Raw genomic sequence first — 19,011 nt, forward strand, 5'->3', positions numbered from 1 at the left:
GAAACAAATGAACCAAAGAAAAGGGAATATACAGGATTCTTAGCCATGAACAATGCTGGAACTTTGTATTTTTCAAACATTAGCTAGCTCTGCCGGCTGCCGCCCTGTCAAGCATATAATTTGAGAACATCAGTAACACACTCAGAGATGAATCAATATACAAGACAAAAGTAAATATCTATAAGCAGATAAATCAGACTTCTCTCTATCTGTTGAGTGTTTAAAGGAGGCTCAGCTAGCAGCATGGCTGCTCCTTAAGATCAATCATCAAACAACTCCTTCAGACATCAAACAACAATTTATGAGAAAAAAAACTAATTAAAGGTTTATACAGTTTACCTGAATGCATGTTCCCAATTTTGTTTATTAAAATATTGCAAAAATCATTGACTAAATCTTCATATACAAAATTTAGACGGAAAAACTGCAGCTTTCATCTTATTCCTGGGGATTTAGGTAAAAAAAAAAGAATAAAACGCCGTTGCCGGGGATCGAACCCGGGTCACCCGCGTGACAGGCGGGAATACTTACCACTATACTACAACGACTCAGTTGCTTGAAGATTCAATCCATATGTATTTGATTTATTAAAATAAAAAAGAGTACAATCAACAAATTGGCTCTTCGAAATGGGCGACTACGCAGAGCTCATCGTACGCATTCACGAGATTCTCCAGCCTCGCGACGAACTCCATCAGTAGCGAAGCGAACGTAGCTAAAGACAGATCACTCGCGCTCTTGTACATCCTCGACTCCTCCTCACCCTCTGGCGCCAGCCACATATCTTCAATTGAGATCTGGCTTAGATCCGATTTTTCGAGTTCATCCGTCGCATCTCTAAACGGGTTCCCGATCTCCCAATTCTCAGCCTTCACGAGAAGGTACGATTTATCGTCGATTTTGCTCTGAAGCTCTTCAGCTGCTTTGTGAATCTCGTGGAGGATGTTTTCTATAGGGTTTAGTCTCTCCATTTTCTTCAGCTTTTGGCCTATGAGTCTTACTACTTTTGCTCCTTCGATGCCGACCCTTTGAAGCTCGTTACGAAAGACTTCTCTTTTCTCCTCTGGGGCCTGCATACTACTGTCTCAGACTCTCTCTCTTTAGAGCTGAAGTTGTTTAAGTGTTGTGAATGTACCTGAATCTCAGAGAGAATGCAGCCATGTACATCTTCCATGGGTATCTGAATGATCTGTATGGACCGTGTGGTGGCTCCCATCCAGCAAAACCCATCTATTCACATCAAACAAAAGAGGAGATATGATGTGAGAATCTGAAGTATGCTTGTGTTACTTATGTGTTTGGATGAGTGAAGAGAATCCCTACCAGAGTGTCTTCTTGGCTTGTGTGGATTGAACAGCTGATCTGTAGCCAGTGTAGACTGGATCGTCAGTGACAGATTCATATACCAGAATCATCGATGGCATTGTATCGTATGCCACGAAATTGAGATATGCATTCACACAACCTGTATGGATTGGATTTGACAAAGAATCAGACTGCCAAAGTCAGAGAGAGTAGTGATGAAGTAATAAACCTTCCAAAGAAGTGGCGACATTCACAAAGTTCGTTGCGATCAAGTTGTGGAGATCATCCCCGGCCCATATGGGATAAATGCAAGTGTTCACAATGAGGCCAATGCTACCACCAAGTGCTATCATAAGGAACCTTGAGACAGCTGTTTCCATGAACTCCCCTGTTCTGTATCCCGACACTATTACGTAGCAATAGGTCAGCAAGAACGCTCGGAATCCGTACTCATAGGGCTTCATCGTTGGATATAGCTTTGCATAAGTCCCCAAAAAGGCTGATACACAAGATGTTGTCAGGAATCAGAATGAGATTCAAAGGTGGAAGTTTTATGTATATACCTACTACGAAGATGCTAGCAGTACTGAAAACCTCTGCCCATTTTACAGTCATATAGGATACCTCAGCCATGCCAAGCGCCAAAGCTCCTGCGGATAACGTTCCTAGTCCTATGTTGCATCCTTTGCTAAAGGTGGCTCCTGCACAAAGAAGAGAGGATTTTCACATCAGGTAATGCGTGTTAAAGTTTGATGCGTGTTAAGTCTGTTGCATAGATCTATACTGAACTCGAAGATGACAACTATTGTGAGAATTGCCCAGAGATAGTGGTTGCTGAGCTCTGATCCTGGGAGCTTAAAGAAGATGAGAATGTTAACGAGTGTCAGAGCCAAACCCATCTTGGCTGAGAATATAATCTTCCTCGGGTCCGTTGTTCCCATCTCCCACGCCGTAACCAAAACATCCTTTGATTTCTTCACAAACCCAGTGATCTTGTCGGAGAAGTACCTGAAAACAACGCCCATAGAATTTCAATACAGACCGTTTGAGATTGGACTCCAAGAGGTATCAGAATCGATAGAAGGGCTTTGAAAGTATTTGGTCAATGGAGTATATGGAAAGAAGGAGAGATTGTATGTAGATGTATAACCTGTAGGAGCAGCAACGGGCGTGAGTTCTGTCTTCAAACATATAGGAATAGTCACTGGTCTGTTGTGGGAGTAGCCCATCTCTTAAGCTTTGTCTAAACGAGCCATCGAACATGCTACTTCTCCTGAAAGATTCCAGGTCTGGTGCCGCCATTTTGGTTCCTGGTTCTAATGATCGCACAAGAGAGGAATAGGGAGGCGTATACAAAGACCGGAGATGTTGGAAGAAGAGGTTCTATTTCTTGTGCATTGTGGTTTTAAACACACAAACGTTGATTTGGAACTTTTCACAATTTGTAAATAAATGGTTTAAATCTTGTATGTTTTGCTATGCACGTCTTTAAGCATGTTTTCATGTCTAGTTGCAGATTTTTATCCACACACAATATCGGCAACATTTATTATAATACCAAAACTAAACGTCACACGGTAAAATTTTTATAAGATAAGTAATTGTAGGACGAAGATCCATCATTGAACTAGAATCTGACTTTAACAGGAAGTTCATTGAATCCAACCTTAAACGTTATCTTCTCCTATAAGCTTAACAATCTCCATCTTTGCAAAGAAAGAAGAAGAAACTTATTTTCCGAGTAATTGACAATACACTACACAGAGAAATGGCATCTTCAAGTGTCTGTCACTGTCTTAATCTCCTTGGTTCCACTCTTACTCCATTCAGCTAGTCGGCTCGCACTCAAGGTCCGAGTCATCTTGCTTGTTGTGCTTCTCTTCTGCTAGCTCTGGCTCCATGTGGTCCATACATGTAAGCTTTGTCCAGCTCCAGGCTCAGCCATGCTGCAGTAGCCTGAACCAGAACTACAGCCAACAACTGACCTGTCTCTGTCTCTTCCTCAACAAAAATTCCACTTTATCATCTGATTTTCCCATCCATCAAAAGTTAGAGTTGCAATTGCCTCAGCTTTGTAGCATTCCACCAGCTCAGTTCATATGTTTGCTATAAATCCTCCATTCACTTTTTAAACATAAACAAAACTCAATTTTTGATATGTATTGATTTTGTGAAACATATAAGAACATTTGGTTTCTTGTTGTAAGGGGCTTCCTCAGTCTCTCCACCATCTATTAACTCAACCGGTTCTCAAGTATCTCTAGGTGCAAAGAACAACAAGTCAATTATTCGACTTCAGGCATAATCTGAACCACAAACATCAACAATGAGAATATATCTTAACAAATGAATCATATTAATTAAAGATGCTCTGTGTTATGGGATTGGGTAATGGCCTTAAACAAAGAGCATGGAACTATCAAGTATCATTGTAACGAAACTCGGATCATATATACATTCCCAAAAAATATCATCCATTACGGAACACAAACACCAATCTCTAACTGGTCGTTAACAATCTTAAACATTAATATTCTGATAAACACATACAAATGTTAGTGTTCCGTGTGACTAAGTTGACTTACTATTCCATTTCACAATTACACTATCAGGAGACTGTGCCACCAACGGTCCACTCTTGTTCACATATGCAACATCCACAGACTGTGCAACCAATGGTCCACTCTTACTTCCGTTTGCAACATCCAGAGGCTGTGCAGCCAACGGTCCACTCTTACTCACATCCGCAACATCCATTCCCGAACCAAACCCATTGTTCTGTATCCTCGTCAACGTCTCCGTCACGTGCGTCATACACGGCCTAAGATCTTTATCCGACTGCAAGCACTGGAACGCCAGCTCAGCGACTGCGATCACGGTCTGTCTCACTTCTGTATTCGTGTCGAACCCAAGTGAAGGATCAACCATTTCTTGGAGCTTACGGTTCTGTATTTTAAGGACTGCCATGTTCGAGAGGTTGATCTCTTGGCGCGGTCTTGTCATGTCTACAGCTGGAAGCGAGGAGATAAGCTCCATAAGCACTACGGCGAAGCTGTACACGTCGCTTTTGTTGGAGAGTTGGTAGCTTAGGTGGTATTCTGGATCAACGTAGCCTGGAGTTCCCTGTGGACCCGTTGATACATGCGTTTGACCAGTAGGAAACAGTCTTGAGAGTCCAAAGTCCGCAACCTGATGTCAATGAAAACAAGCAAGATATGAAAAAAAGATATACTATGACATAAGTAGGCATGTGCATAATATTTGAATCCGAGATTCAAAACAAGAAGAAAACGAACCGTATCCGCCCAAATGCAAAAATATTGAATGGATTATATAGCGTATTATAAAACATATCCGAATGTGAAATCTTACTAATCGAACCGAAAATGCAAAAAACCCTCATCCGAAGATCTAAATTAAATTCGGTCTAAAATATAAACAAATACTTTAAATACTCAATTTCATTTCATATTTATTTTGAAACATCAATAAATATCTTAAATATCTAATTTCATGTTTATTTTGATATGATATTTGGAAAATATCTGGATTCGAACCGAAATAATTTGAACCTGAATGATATATGGTTACTTTATGGGTTTTAAGATGTATTAGAAATATTAGAATGAAATCTAGGAGAGTGAACTCAAAAGTGTCATAAACTATATCGATCCATAGTTATAAAATATTAGAATGAGATCTAGGAGAGTGAACTAAAAAACCCGAAAACCCAAAATATCTGACCCGAACCTGAACTCGAGTATTCAAACTCCCACACCTAGACATAAGATATAAGTGAGTTACTGACCTTGACATTGAAGTTTTGATCGAGAAGGATGTTAGTGGACTTAACATCACGGTGGATGATCTCAGAGGCGTGGAGATATTTCAAGGCAGAGGCGGTTTCAACTGCGATCTTGAGACGTGTAGACCAAGGAAGTGCACTAGGGCTAGCATGGGGACCATGTAGATGATCAGCTAACGTGCCGTTCGCAACATACTCATACACTAGCAAGAGATCACGGCTCTGTTTTGAGGAGCATCCAAAGAGAGTCACGAGGTTAGGATGGCGTAAACCTGTTAAGATCTCAACTTCGTTCCTGAACTGCTCTGCTCTTTTAAAGTTGTTTTCGTACAAGCGTTTCACAGCCACGCTTCGTCCATCTTTAAGCTTACCGTAGTAGACAGCACCAAAGCCTCCATCACCGAGTTCTTTAGATGGGTCGAAGTTATTTGTGGCTTCTTCGAGCTCTTCGTAAGAGAAGAGACGAACACCGGCTAACAGTTCCTCTGCTTTCTCGATGTCTGAAGAAGGCTTTGAAGATTGATCTGAGAGGTTTCTTGGAAGCAAAGCTGAAGAAGTTCTGTAAATTTTGGTTATTCTGCGATGGTACACAAACCAAGCGAGGCTCGCTGCTGATATTCCAAAGACCGAAGCGGCAGCACCTATGCCGACCTTCACCTTATAATTTGGACCTGAAGAAACTTAGACAAAGAACATTGTCAGAGAGTTTCAGAACATAGTATTCGCAAGAAAAGAGAGGCATGCTTTTTACGGTTGCTAAACCAATCAAGAGTTTACAAATGAGAAATTTAGTGCTTTAGAACTAACTCCAATAGTAAAGATATTCTAATCAATATAACATTAATAACTTTAATACAATTAATTAATTAAAAACTGAACCAAATACAAAAACACATAGCATAACATTTATAACAAGTATCTTTAGGTTTCTTAGTACTAATATTTATTTCCACCAAAATAATGATAAAATACCCATATTAAAGACCTGTTAATGGAGGTATTCTTATTTCTAAAATTACAAGTCATTGTAATGACATTCAATATAATGGAAATATTTTTATGACTTCAAACACAAGGAAATTTCTACGTACTACGACTGACTACGAAAAATAATAATCTGGACCCACAATAATTAGAATAGAAACCCAAAAACTCATTCCCCTAGGGTCTGGAAAAGACCAGCTGTACAAACTACAGCTACATATTTCTGGATAGAAGACGACTATCTTTCAAATGATTAGGAAAATCCTGATTTTTTTTTCTCTAAAAAATTGGAAAAATCCTGATTTTATGATAATGGATATTTAGAAACTTGCACCCAAAAAATAGATGATGGCAAATAAGACGCGTAACATCAAACCGAAAAAGTCAAAATATTATTATCAAAAGGTTGGGTCAGTCACAATTACCATTCTCTATCAATTGGTCAAAGTATACGAATTCTAGAGTCAGTGTGCATCACGATCGATCAAATGAAATTAATTTTATACTCTCTCCGTTTCATAAAATTACATATTCCGGAAAAAAATTTTGTTTTAAAAAAATTTATTTTTTATATTTTCAATGCATGTTTTTTAACTAATTGCAAACTTCAACAAAATTAATTGCATTTATTAAATTTTTATTAGATTAAAATTATAAAAAAAAAAATAATCACGAAAAACTATACAAATTTAACGTGTTTTTAAAAAATATGCGAAAAATATAAAATATATAACATGATAGGAGTATCTAATTGTGGCAATTATCTAATGCAAAAGTCAAATTTAGACCGAAAGAACTAACCTCTTTCGTCATGACAGGATGACTCGTGAGGCTTGTCTGTACACAGACACCGGAAATTTCCCGACCCGGACTCCGAACCACATATCCCACTCGTATCGGTACAATCACGGCAAGTCTTGTCTTCTTTATCGTACCTCAACTCGAAGCCTTTTTCTAAAGTCATCTTCAATGTTTGATTTGACTGGTTAAGCTCGTTCTTAGCAGACCTAAGCATCGGTATTTCTCCGGCCCTGGTACAATTTGGAAGAGGATGAGCCGATCCAAAGACATGATATGTTACCGGATTGTCCTTGCTTAGCTGGCAAGAAACCGTTGACGGCGATGTTGGCGGGTAATTAAAAGGGCAGTTGAATAGATCGATCATCTCTGTGTTATGGTTTAACGTGAACTGCTTAGCCCCGGTGAAGTTGAAAATGTGTGGGCAACCATCCTCGAATAAACTCTCATCGGCTACGGTGATTGTCTTATTTTCAAGGTTCACAGAGATAACTCGAAGAGTGAAATTTTCTAACTCCAGGGTTAGTGTTTGATTCTTCCTGCATGAAAGCTCGAACTCTGTTTGGCCACAGTAGTTTGGTTTGCCGATGGTATTACCCCAAAATGGATAAGTGATGTTGGGGAACAGGGACGGTTCAGATCCGCATCTCAGGGGTAGACGGCACTCCTCGTACTGTTGATCGGCGGAGAAGCATGACGGGAAGATGACGCAGAGGATGAGGAGAAGAGAGATGGACATTGAGGATTTGATGATATACTAACAATAGGTTAAGGCCATTTGTTTGTTGGGACTTGGGATGGTTCTTGAGGACTTTATGGGAGATTGGTCAAAATGATCGGTGACGACTTTTTGTATATTTTTAATTAGGTATGATGATTAAAGAATTAAAGAATGTTAATTAGTGATTACATCTAAGATAAATAATCTTTTTATATGCGAGGTCGAATATTCGTGTGGAGCATGCTGTAATGGTTATTCGACTTGTTTCATTACAGATGTTTATTTCTGGTCTGAGTGAAAGCGATGCGATAGTTGATACCACTTAGGTACTTACCATTAAATATTGTTTGTTCCACGTTTTCTCTAAGACGTTTTAACAGTCGAAGTTATCAAACCCTAAATACTCCTTCAACGTTTAATAAATCTTTACATGTTTAGTGAAAAAAAAAATTGTATAAAGTTTATAAAAGGTGAACTTTTTAATTTTATATTGCAAATTTTCAGTGAATATTTCCTTTCACACCATTGAAGTAATTAAAGCGAAGATGGAGACTTTTTTTTGTTTTCTAGTTGTTTCAACTATGAAATCTGACCAAGGAAGATGAGAATAATGTCCTACTTTACTATATATATTCTGGGTTGTGTCAATTTTTTTTATTATTCATTTGAAATAGTTGAACTTTTATATAACTTTTTCAACTAAAGTTGCTATATAAAAATTAAATATCCAGGCTTGCAGATATTTCGAAATCTCATGCAAAGACCTTGACTTCATACTTCGAAGATTACACCAAGGAGGGAAGTTTCCACCTTCTGGAGAGTGACGAGGGTGTAAAACTATTTTGCTATTTTTTTTATACGCCGAACTGGATAGTAATATAGATACTCACCGCTTGATCAGTAAACAAATTAAAAGTTTAGAACCTAGCAAATAAATTATCAAAAAAGATGACCGTTTCAGTAATTAAAAGCGATAATAATTCACAAGGTGACAAGCCAAATTCATCATAGCAACGGAAAAGGTGGAAACGAAAGCTCAATATTTACCTAAAGTAAACAAAATTTTGCTGATGTACCAAGTAAATAATCAACAGGTTTGACAACAAGAAGAAATATATTCGTACCGAAAAAAACAACAATTCTAGACAGAAAATTTGACGAGAACAAAAATAAAAAATGGAAAAAAAGTCATAAAACTAAGAGAAATTAAATGTAAGGTGATTTTATGAAGAATTAAAAGAACGAGGATACATTTTGAAATAAGTCAAAAAAGAGAGCCCCTCAAAAGAAACGCGGAAAGGACTAGCCGTTGGGTGTGGGGGTTTCTCAGATTCAAAATCTCTCTCCCTCTCACAGCACTCACCTCCGTAAAAGACAAAAGAAGCCCAAACCACGTTCACCTTCTTCTTCATCTCTCTACCACAAGACAGAGACTATCTCCTTCTCTCACATTCTTTTATTCCTTTTCTTTTTTTTTAATTGTTTCTATCGTCGATCTGAGACGATTCTATATTCCTCGCTGCCTCTTCAGTTTTGTCTGTAAGTGTTTGAAATTTTCTGTGTATCTGTTCAGGTGAATTTTATTTTTATTTTAAGTTTCAAGTTTTGACGAAAAGCTATAGGATCGTCTAAATGGATTATGTTTGGCTCAAATCAAAGTTAGTTAAAAAGAAAATCAGTTATAGTTTCTGCATTAATTTTTTTAAAAATTCTAACCCTAGATTTGATGAAAATTAAAAGCTTAATTGAGATGATGTATCAGATCTGATGAAACCAATCTGGAAACATTTGTAGGGAAGTGACAATGAGAACTCCCGGAACTCCTGTTTCGAAAACAGACAGAACACAAGCTGTAACACCAGGTGGAAGCAGCTCAAGATCCAGAGAGGAGAAGATCGTTGTTACCGTGAGGCTAAGGCCACTGAACAAGAAGGAGCTGCTAGCTAAAGACCAAGTGGCTTGGCAATGCGTTGATAGTCACACCATTGTCTCTAAACCACAAGCTCATCATGAACGTTCCCATCAACAGTCCTCATTTACATTCGGTAATAACTAAAGTCAACATCTCTGCCTTTTTTTTTGTTCTGTTTTTCCTGAGGAATCTTATGCCCTTTTGTTTCAGATAAAGTGTTTGGACCAGAGAGTTTCACTGAAGATGTGTATGAAGATGGTGTTAAGAATGTTGCCTTGTCTGCTTTGATGGGCATAAACGGTAGTTTGCAAACTCTGTCTCTATGACTAAAATTTGGCTTTTTTACTTGGATTGATCATAGATGAGTAAAATCCTATTTTAATCTTGCAGCTACAATATTTGCATATGGGCAAACGAGCAGTGGGAAGACATATACCATGAGAGGAGTAACAGAGAAAGCTGTCAATGATATTTACAATCACATCATTAAGGTAAAGCATTGCTAGGATCAGAGTTGGAAAACAATGTTTCAGATTGTCAATGACCCAAAATCATTTCTGTTTACAGACCCCTGAAAGAGATTTCACTATCAAGATATCTGGTCTGGAAATATATAATGAAAATGTGAGGGATCTTCTCAATTCAGAGTCTGGTCGTGCCCTTAAACTCCTTGATGACCCTGAGGTATCACTTATTTGCATTTTCTTGCTGATGTTTTTTGGCCTTAATTGAATGTACACTACAAACTCATGATCTGGACTAGCAGAAAGGGACCGTGGTTGAAAAACTGGTGGAAGAAACTGCGAATAACGATCAACACTTGAGGCATCTGATTAGCATTTGTGAAGGTAACTTGAACTTGTTGTATTATATTCTCCAAAGTTTATTCATGTTCTACGTTTCTGACTGGTGTGTCTACTTTCTGTTAGCTCAAAGGCAAGTTGGAGAAACTGCTTTGAATGATACAAGCTCCCGGTCACACCAAATAATCAGACTGGTAAACGTTCTTGATTCATTATTTCCCTGGAAGTAAAATTACATATGTCCTGCATAATGCTTATTAACATTTTCTTGATGTCAAAACAGACTATTCAAAGTACTCACCGCGAAAATTCAGATTGTGTGAGGTCATACATGGCTAGTCTGGTAAAACAATTTACCTCTATATTCAGTTTATTTCACAAAATGCTTATCTAGAACTTTGTGGATTTAATTAATGTGTGTGTGTGGATGCATTGCAGAACTTTGTGGACTTAGCAGGAAGTGAAAGAGCGTCACAGTCGCAGGCAGATGGAACGAGACTCAGGGAAGGTTGCCATATCAATCTAAGTCTAATGACACTTACAACTGTCATAAGGAAACTAAGGCAAGGTTCTTACACTATATGTTGAGAGTGACACTTAAATCACAAACTTTTTGCTAACTAATAAATCTATATCATCTCAATTTTGTGAACTCTTCAAAGTGTGGGGAAAAGATGCGGCCACATACCTTACAGAGACTCCAAGCTCACTCGGATACTACAGCATTCACTCGGTGGGAATGCTCGAACAGCCATTATATGTACATTGAGTCCAGCTTCCACTCATGCTGAACAATCAAGAAATGCTCTTTACTTCGCCAACCGAGCAAAGGAAGTTACAAACAATGCTCAAGTGAATATGGTAATGATTTTTGTTCCATGCTTTTGCTCTAACCTTACATGAACACAAACAAAGTATTTACTTGCTGGTTTTGTAACCGCTACAGGTTGTATCTGATAAGCAACTAGTGAAACATCTTCAAAAAGAAGTGGCTAGATTAGAGGCAGAGCGTCGCACCCCTGGTCCATCAACAGAAAAGGATTTTAAGATCCAGCAGGTTTCTAATTCTATTTACTTCAGTTTTGTACAAACAGCAAAAGAATATAAAATGAACAAAAGGTTTGATGCTTAGTTATGATTCTTTTTAGATGGAAATGGAAATGGAAGAGCTTAGGAGACAAAGAGATGATGCACAAATCCAACTTGAGGAGTTGCGCCAAAAGCTTCAAGGAGATCAACAACAAGATCAGGTCCTTAAGTCTACTCTTTCTCTCTACTGTTTCTAAAGCTTTGGCTGAGCTTAAAACGTTTTGTTTGTAATCTCAGGGCTCAAATCCATTTGAATCAGACCCACCGGTCAGAAAATGTCTTTCCTATTCTGCAGCATTGACGCCTAGCGCGGAGAACAAAACTCTAAACCGGAATGAGAGAGCAAGAAAGACAACCATACGTCAATCTATGATACGGCAGTCATCAACAGCTCCTTTCACACTGATGCATGAGATCCGAAAGCTTGAACACCTTCAAGAACAGCTTGGGGAGGAAGCAACAAAGGCTCTTGAAGTACTCCAGAAGGAAGTAGCTTGCCACAGACTAGGGAACCAAGATGCAGCTCAGACGATCGCTAAGCTTCAAGCAGAGATAAGGGAGATGCGTACTGTGAGATCATCCACAGATGTCATAGCTCCTAACAAGAGTGTAAGTGCCAACCTCAAGGAAGAGATAACAAGGCTCCATTCACAAGGAAGCACAATCGCAAATCTAGAGGAGCAGCTTGATAAGCTGGTGATGTCGCTTCCAAGCAATATCAATACTGGAGATGAAACCCCAAAGACCAAGAATCATCATCATTCAAAGAAGAAGAAGCTTCTTCCATTAACGCCGAGCACCTTATCCAGCCGCCAGAGTTTCTTGAAATCTCCATGCTCACCTCTTTCATCTTCCAAGCAAGTCTTGGATTGTGACGCTGAGAACAAAGCTCCTCAAGAGAACAACAACTCTGCAACTACGCCACAAGAGACCCCACAGAAAGGAGAAGAAAGTGGAGATGTCTCGTCAAGAGAAAGCACTCCTCTAGGTTACAGGAGATCAAGCTCAGTGAACATGAAGAAAATGCAGCTAATGTTCCAAAACGCAGCGGAGGAGAACGTGAGAAGCATAAGAGCATACGTGACCGAACTCAAAGAGCGCGTGGCTAAACTGCAGTACCAGAAACAACTTCTCGTCTGTCAGGTGCTTGAGTTGGAAAATGATGGAGCTGGATACAGCGTAGAGAACGAGGAGAAGACGGCAGAGGAAAGCGAAGAGCTGAGTCAAGTGGCGTGGCATATAACTTTCATAGAGGAAAGAGAACAGATCTTAGAGCTGTGGCATGTCTGCCACGTCTCCATCATCCGCAGGACGCAGTTCTATCTACTCTTCAAAGGTGATCAAACCGATCAAATCTACATGGAAGTTGAACTAAGACGGTTAACTTGGTTGGAACAACATCTAGCAGAAGTAGGTAACGCAACTCCAGCTAGAACTGGCGATGAACCTGCAGTTGTATCTCTATCATCAAGGTACGTACACCCACACACATAAGTGAATATCTGACATTATTCATTTCAGTGTAACATTGTTTATTCATTAACGCAGTATAAGAGCATTGAGAAGAGAGAGGGAGTTTTTGGCGAGAAGGATAAACTCGAGACTGACGCTTGAGGAGAGAGAGGAGCTGTACATGAAATGGGACGTGCCGCTGGAAGGGAAACAGAGGAAGCTCCAGTTTGTGAACAAGCTATGGACTGATCCTTACGACTCAAAGCACGTTCAAGAGAGTGCAGAGATAGTTGCGAAGCTTGTTGGGTTCTGCGAAAGTGGTAACATCTCTAAGGAGATGTTTGAGCTCAACTTCGCACTGCCTTCAGATAAGAGACAGTGGAACATTGGCTGGGACAACATCTCTAATCTTCTTCATCTATAAAGAGTTTATAGTTTCTTATTTGTAAAAAATACAAGACACAGAGTATTCCTAGTTATATCATTGTGGTTTGTGTTTGTAGTACTAGATTCCTTGTCAAATTTGAGACTAAAAAACTTCATCGATCAGATTACCATATCCAAGAAGAATAAACGTGAACTTTATTGTGCTGAACTAAAAAAAAAAGGCTTTGAATATTGTATATCTGTGGATCTGAAGTTCAATCTCTGAAGGTACAAGACATGCTCTTATTTCATGAGGAACACAGTACTACTGGAGCATTGAGTGTAGCCAAATATATGATAAATAATGACAATAACTGAACAAATATTCAATCAAAACAAGCTTCACTTTCTTCTATGTTTGAAAATGTAATTCTAGTTTTCCCTCTCACTGTGCTCAGGTGATGAACTGTATCAAAATCACAGAAAGGAAACAGCTAAACAATTCCCACCAATGGCGTTTGTTAGAGATACTGTTGGTTTACGTATGCCTGTCGAAGAACTTCTCTATCAGTACAGAGAAAGTTGCAAAGCCAGCGCAACCTATACACGCAGCTTTTGGCCCACCTGAAACAAAATCATATTCATCAAGAATCAGGCCATTGCAAAACCTCTTTTAAAGTTCTAAAAGTCCACAGGCAGACATTACCTCGGGCAGACATTGAGCCACCTGTCACACATCCAGCAAAAGCAGTGTTTGTTGTGTCATGCTTCGCCCTTGCCTTTTTTTAGAGAGAAGTAAATCGACAGTAAGAACTTGAAGTAATGATACAAAAGTTCACAAATAATGTGTTTACCTTCTCGATAATGCATTCAGCAGCAGAGAAAACCAAACCCATAACCGCAAAAGTCTTGCAGGAACTCCAACTCCTTGACCCCATTTGTTTAGCAGTGAACACAAACTGCTGCCTACCAGTCATGGTATCATTCGTTATAGGATTATCCAATGCTCCCAAGAACAAACCCATCATCAACCCAAGCCCTCCTCCTACACACAACTCCATAGACAATGTCAAAAAAATCAAAATCAATATCCTCACAAAACTATTCATTACTAAGAAAACAAATCTCTTACCAACGCGCAAACATCAGTAGGTTTATGTCAGAAATGTACAATACATTCGATTCGATTCAACAACTAACCTAACCAAATCGACTAAAACTCCAATTCTGCTAGTGTTCCATTAAGGAGCTCAGAAATATAATCACTAGTACAAAGCTAAGCACTTTCTACAAATCTATTACCAACGAAAAAACATCAGTAGCTTTGTGTAAGAAATGTACAATAGATTCGATTCGATTCAACAATTAAACTAACCAAACCGACTAAAACACCAATTCGCTGTAAGAGTCCCATTAACCAGCTCAGAAACATGTTCACTAGTAGAAAGCTAAGCACTTTCTACAAATCTATTACCAACTTTCAAACATTAGCTTTGTGTCAGAAATGTACAATAGATTAGATTCAATTCAACAACTAAACCAACGCAAACCAACGCAAACCGAACAAAATTTGCTATTAACTGCAAGTGTTCTAATTAACGAGCTAAGGAAACATGTTCATTAGTACAAAGCTAAAGACTTTAAACAAATCTAGCGATACAGATCGAAAAGGAAAGAGATTTTGGAACAGACCCATGACTCCACTAGCTACACTTTTGACGGCGCAGTTGTTCCAAACCTCTTGGGCTCGGATCTCCTCTATCGTTGGCATCCGGATCGGCTCGATGTGAGTACCGCTCTCATTTGAGCTCGAAGAACCAGCGGCTGGTTCGGCATTTGCATCCGCCATTTTCAGAGGTGTGGAGAGCAGGATCCGACAGGATTAATGTCATAAAAAGAAGGGAAGAAACAGATCAAGCGTTCGCGATTCGCGGGCCTTGGGAGAGAGAGAGAAAACGAATCAGGGTTTATCTTGCCGTGGTCTTAGGGTTTAAGCCACGACTATGGCCGCCATTTACCATTTCAGGCCCATTAGTGTGTATATGGGCCTATACTTTTGATTTGGAAGACTGTATTGTCTCGTCGTCAGCTGACTCACAGCTCTCAAGAGACACGACACACAGAGTTGAACGATGCAGTGTCTTCTGTTTTTTGTATGCTACGTCACCACTACTCAATATTTTTTAATTTAGTTTTTGAATAGTTTTTATTTTATTCTGCCACTTTATTTCTACAATAATCACGTGGCTTTTCATTTCCTGAACCATAAAAAGTTAATTTTAATTAGTTTGGATTAAACTGAATATAAACTGGATTGACAGTACTTACTCATAAGAATTTTATTTACTTTATCCTTTGTTAATTTGTTTTATAATATGCTAACAGCTTGCTTGGGCGATAAATATATTCTTAGGTAGGTGTGGACTTTTGGCCGAGGACGAAAAAATGCGCATTTCTCTCCAATTTGATCGGCTGGCGATATCTTTTATATTCAGAGTATCTACGTATGCTTCAAATAAAATTCTTCAAACCTTATTATAAACTAATACTTCTACATATATAAATTTATGCGTATCAAAAAATCGAATATAATACGTTATACGTACCGAATACCAAAATAGCTGTACCTAAAATCTGGTTTACCAGAAACCAACGTCTTCATTGACCATTTTCCTTTTTACCCGATGATGCAAAACACAGACTGATTATAGCTGTCCGATTAATACTTCAGCGGCTAATAAACAATATCCTGTCGAACTCAGTTACTTGCATGCTAAGTAACCGAAAAGCATACAACTATACCTCATGGTTCATTCCAATATCTATAACTTGAAAAATGTATAGTTAAACTAAAACTCAATACCGTGAACAGCAAAACCTTATAGAAGCCTCCGTTTCTTTACAAAACTCTGACACAAAATATAGAGAACCAAAAATAATCGTCTACGACTGATAATATATAAAAGTATTTAACAATCCTCAAGATTTTATTCATTTTAGCTCTCCACGATCGTCTCCAGTCCAGGCCTCCAAGATCCATATTTAGATTCGTATATTACCTTTTCTTCTAGGGTTTCTCTTATTTCCACACCTGCATGATCATGATGATCATCTTCGTTAACCGACGTTGAGTTTCTTCTTCTATCTCCGGACACTGGAAACATACAAACAGGGAACATTCTCTTCAAATGGTTATACCGACTTTCGTTGAGTATCTCTGCTGATTTTTCCGAGATGAGATCGAGCTCTTCTTGTGTTAAGACAGAGAATAGCATGTCTGTCGGAAGGAGGAGGTAGAGATGTCGTCTAGGCCGCAAAATCTCGTGGGAAGATACGGCGGTGACTCGGTGTCCTATTTGGAGCAAAGTTGAGTCGGTGATAAAGTGAGTGGAGTTCTGAGAGACGATATCGGAAGTCTTGATGGGTTTTGAGAAGACATCTAGCGTTCCGGTGAAAGGAGATAAGATTTTGACTACTCCTGATGATGAATGTGATGATATGATCAATGGTGCGCATGAAGATGTGTTTCCCATTATTGTAACCAGAGTAAAAGAATGAGAGAAAGACAGAGTCAAAGAGGGAAGTTCGTAGAAATGGGCTTGGTTTTATAATTATGTGGAATATATATAGTTGTGTTAGTTTATGGATTAAGTGGTGATTAAGTATTAATTATTTTTGCTGGTTGTATACAACTGTGTGTATCTTTTTCCTCTACGGATTATAGTTGTCGCTTCTTATCTTTATTGGGGACTTTGTCTGATAGGGTATAGTTTGGTAATCAAATTACAAAAAGTAATGTTTCTCCTTTCAAGTTTTAGCAATATTAATGTGGTCGCTACTTACTTAATTTTCATGATATTTTGTCAGAGTCAGTCCTTACAAGACCCGCTTAATTGTTTAACTTTCTTTCTACCAAACACTAAAATTACTAAAATTTAATGTATATTTTATCTGTGATTTCTTGTTGTGACAGGTCATTTAGAACTAGATGTTCTTATTCAGCAAAACAGCATGAATCAAGGCGGTTGGAAAAAAATAGAATTTTTTTTTATTTCTTACGGTTTTCGACCGTTTAAAAAATTAGTTGCTTTTGAGCAAAAGTCTAAAGAAATAGTTATAAGTACAGTATGGTGTAATTTTTGTAAACCTAGTTCAAAATAGTACTGGTACTGTATTTATGGGGTCCCCTATTTATGTATATTCAAACTGTTAAAATGTAATAAAATAAAAAATCATGACTTAGCGACATATTTTTTTCAATTAACAACATATCGATCTTCCATTCTCTTGCTACTATATATATTTTTAGTTTGTTTTCCCCTAAAAATAAATACGTAAATATTTTTTATGCTTTTGATACATAATCCGATTAAAAGTAAGAAAAACCTTTGATGGTACAATATAATTTTAAGTTTATATACGGAAAAACTGACATTGTATAATTTTGTATCCACGAAAATAATAACTACCCATCAGGCCATCACTGATCCACTCAAGTCACTACATATATATAGTATAGCGTTTGTTTTCTGTAATCTAATTGAGATCGCCCGTTTACACCAACGGATGTGCTGTGAAATATATATATTTAAATTAATGAATAAATAATCAGTTGATGATTATTATGGTAGATCAGTGAAGAGAAAGAAAAATACATAACCCGGCCTCGTAGTCTGGTGGTAAAGGAACCTCGGCTGAAGTGCCCGCCACCCGAGTTCGAGCCCCGGCCACGAGGGGTATTTGCATGGGCTGCCTCTCGCCCTCCAGACCACTTCGCGTAACCAGGGGCCCTTAAGTGGACGCTTAAAAATCCTGTAATGGCATGGGCTTAGGCCCGGTGGGCTAGTCGATCACGCAAAGTGGTCGGATACTGGATTATCAAAAAAAAAAAAAAAAAAAAAAAAAAAAAAAAAAAAAAAGAAAAATACATGCATGAAGGATGGGTGTGATTGTGAAGAGCTGGATGATTGGGCTGAGCTCAAGTCACGACGTTACCTAACTCACCAGTAGAGAGGCTAAAAGCCTAAAACAAAGATTACATAAGTAGGTACCATGAAACAAAGTAATATATCATATCTATACAGCTCATTAGCTGTCTGGATACATCATCATACCTCTACATCTATAGATCTTTGTTAGTTGCCCCATTTTATATGACCATTAATCAACGTTTATATGACAGAAACTAGAAAAAAGCAAGCCATATGTGATCATATATTTTGTAAATTTGCTTATTCAAATGTACACGATAAATTCATGTGATACTTTACCTTACCAATATACTAAGTTCGATATTAAATTTTGGGTATGAATACTTTGTAATTGGTTAATTAAGAAAATTACATATACACAATTTAATAGCAATAATTAGGCTTTACATGATGTAAAATTAATGCATAAAATTATTGTTGACCAGTCTTAACTTATCTCTTCGTATTGTTTTTTTTTAAACTATTATCTCTTCATATTGTTGTATGTGATTTTATTTTTAAAGTGCACTGGACTCTTGAGACTCAACTTGTGTTTGTTGTTTACTCTTGCTAATTTTATTTATTTTTTCCTTCAATCTAACAACTAAAATAAATTAAACCGAATCCATTTGATGAACTGTATCAAGATTTATTAAATCGATCATCTTAAAGCACAGAGTGACAACATTTGGATAACATTATATAAACACATTTTTAGAATTAAAGCGAAAAGGACATCTCAAGTAGCTATCTTCAACGTATTTAAAACATGGAATGATTATTAGTTGCAACGTCAAAATCTTGAC

At 38.0% G+C, this 19,011-nt stretch overlaps 6 protein-coding genes and 1 non-coding gene across 7 annotated transcripts; 1 reads left to right on the plus strand and 6 right to left on the minus strand.

Moving 5' to 3' along the window:
- Positions 1-476: 476 nt before the first annotated feature.
- On the minus strand, positions 477-548 carry TRNAD-GUC. Its single transcript has one exon. It is a non-coding gene; the product is annotated as a tRNA-Asp (tRNA).
- A 60-nt stretch (positions 549-608) lies between these two features.
- Positions 609-2,868, minus strand: LOC125591261 (putative aluminum-activated malate transporter 3). The gene has a single exon (XM_048765155.1). The coding sequence runs from the start codon at positions 1,074-1,076 to the stop codon at positions 609-611; it is 468 nt and encodes a 155-aa protein (XP_048621112.1). The 5' UTR covers positions 1,077-2,868.
- Positions 1,320-2,607, minus strand: LOC125592031 (putative aluminum-activated malate transporter 3). Its single transcript, XM_048767020.1, has 5 exons — positions 2,456-2,607; positions 2,090-2,313; positions 1,869-2,006; positions 1,535-1,804; positions 1,320-1,465 (listed from the first exon to the last, which is right to left on the minus strand). The coding sequence occupies exons 1-5, from the start codon at positions 2,605-2,607 to the stop codon at positions 1,320-1,322; spliced, it is 930 nt and encodes a 309-aa protein (XP_048622977.1).
- An 853-nt stretch (positions 2,869-3,721) lies between the features above and the next one.
- On the minus strand, positions 3,722-7,805 carry LOC125591262 (LEAF RUST 10 DISEASE-RESISTANCE LOCUS RECEPTOR-LIKE PROTEIN KINASE-like 1.2). Its single transcript, XM_048765156.1, has 3 exons — positions 6,896-7,805; positions 5,114-5,781; positions 3,722-4,494 (listed from the first exon to the last, which is right to left on the minus strand). Exons 1-3 carry the CDS (start codon positions 7,629-7,631, stop codon positions 3,877-3,879), a joined length of 2,022 nt encoding a protein of 673 aa, XP_048621113.1. The 5' UTR covers positions 7,632-7,805; the 3' UTR covers positions 3,722-3,876.
- A 1,115-nt stretch (positions 7,806-8,920) lies between these two features.
- LOC106427089 (kinesin-like protein KIN-7A) lies at positions 8,921-13,322 on the plus strand. Its single transcript, XM_013867824.3, has 14 exons — positions 8,921-9,152; positions 9,408-9,658; positions 9,736-9,825; positions 9,916-10,016; positions 10,093-10,209; positions 10,292-10,373; positions 10,455-10,522; positions 10,612-10,671; positions 10,767-10,891; positions 10,991-11,189; positions 11,275-11,385; positions 11,477-11,578; positions 11,655-12,889; positions 12,966-13,322. Exons 2-14 carry the CDS (start codon positions 9,418-9,420, stop codon positions 13,291-13,293), a joined length of 2,859 nt encoding a protein of 952 aa, XP_013723278.2. The 5' UTR covers positions 8,921-9,152; positions 9,408-9,417; the 3' UTR covers positions 13,294-13,322.
- A 196-nt stretch (positions 13,323-13,518) lies between these two features.
- On the minus strand, positions 13,519-15,200 carry LOC125591263 (mitochondrial import inner membrane translocase subunit TIM22-4). Its single transcript, XM_048765158.1, has 4 exons — positions 14,928-15,200; positions 14,090-14,280; positions 13,942-14,014; positions 13,519-13,859 (listed from the first exon to the last, which is right to left on the minus strand). Exons 1-4 carry the CDS (start codon positions 15,082-15,084, stop codon positions 13,774-13,776), a joined length of 507 nt encoding a protein of 168 aa, XP_048621115.1. The 5' UTR covers positions 15,085-15,200; the 3' UTR covers positions 13,519-13,773.
- A 673-nt stretch (positions 15,201-15,873) lies between these two features.
- Positions 15,874-17,258, minus strand: LOC106365336. Its single transcript, XM_048765157.1, has one exon. It carries the CDS (start codon positions 16,766-16,768, stop codon positions 16,232-16,234), a length of 537 nt encoding a protein of 178 aa, XP_048621114.1. The 5' UTR covers positions 16,769-17,258; the 3' UTR covers positions 15,874-16,231.
- Positions 17,259-19,011: the final 1,753 nt, after the last annotated feature.

Source organism: Brassica napus, chromosome C8 (assembly GCF_020379485.1).
Source record: "Brassica napus cultivar Da-Ae chromosome C8, Da-Ae, whole genome shotgun sequence".
NCBI lineage: Eukaryota > Viridiplantae > Streptophyta > Magnoliopsida > Brassicales > Brassicaceae > Brassica > Brassica napus.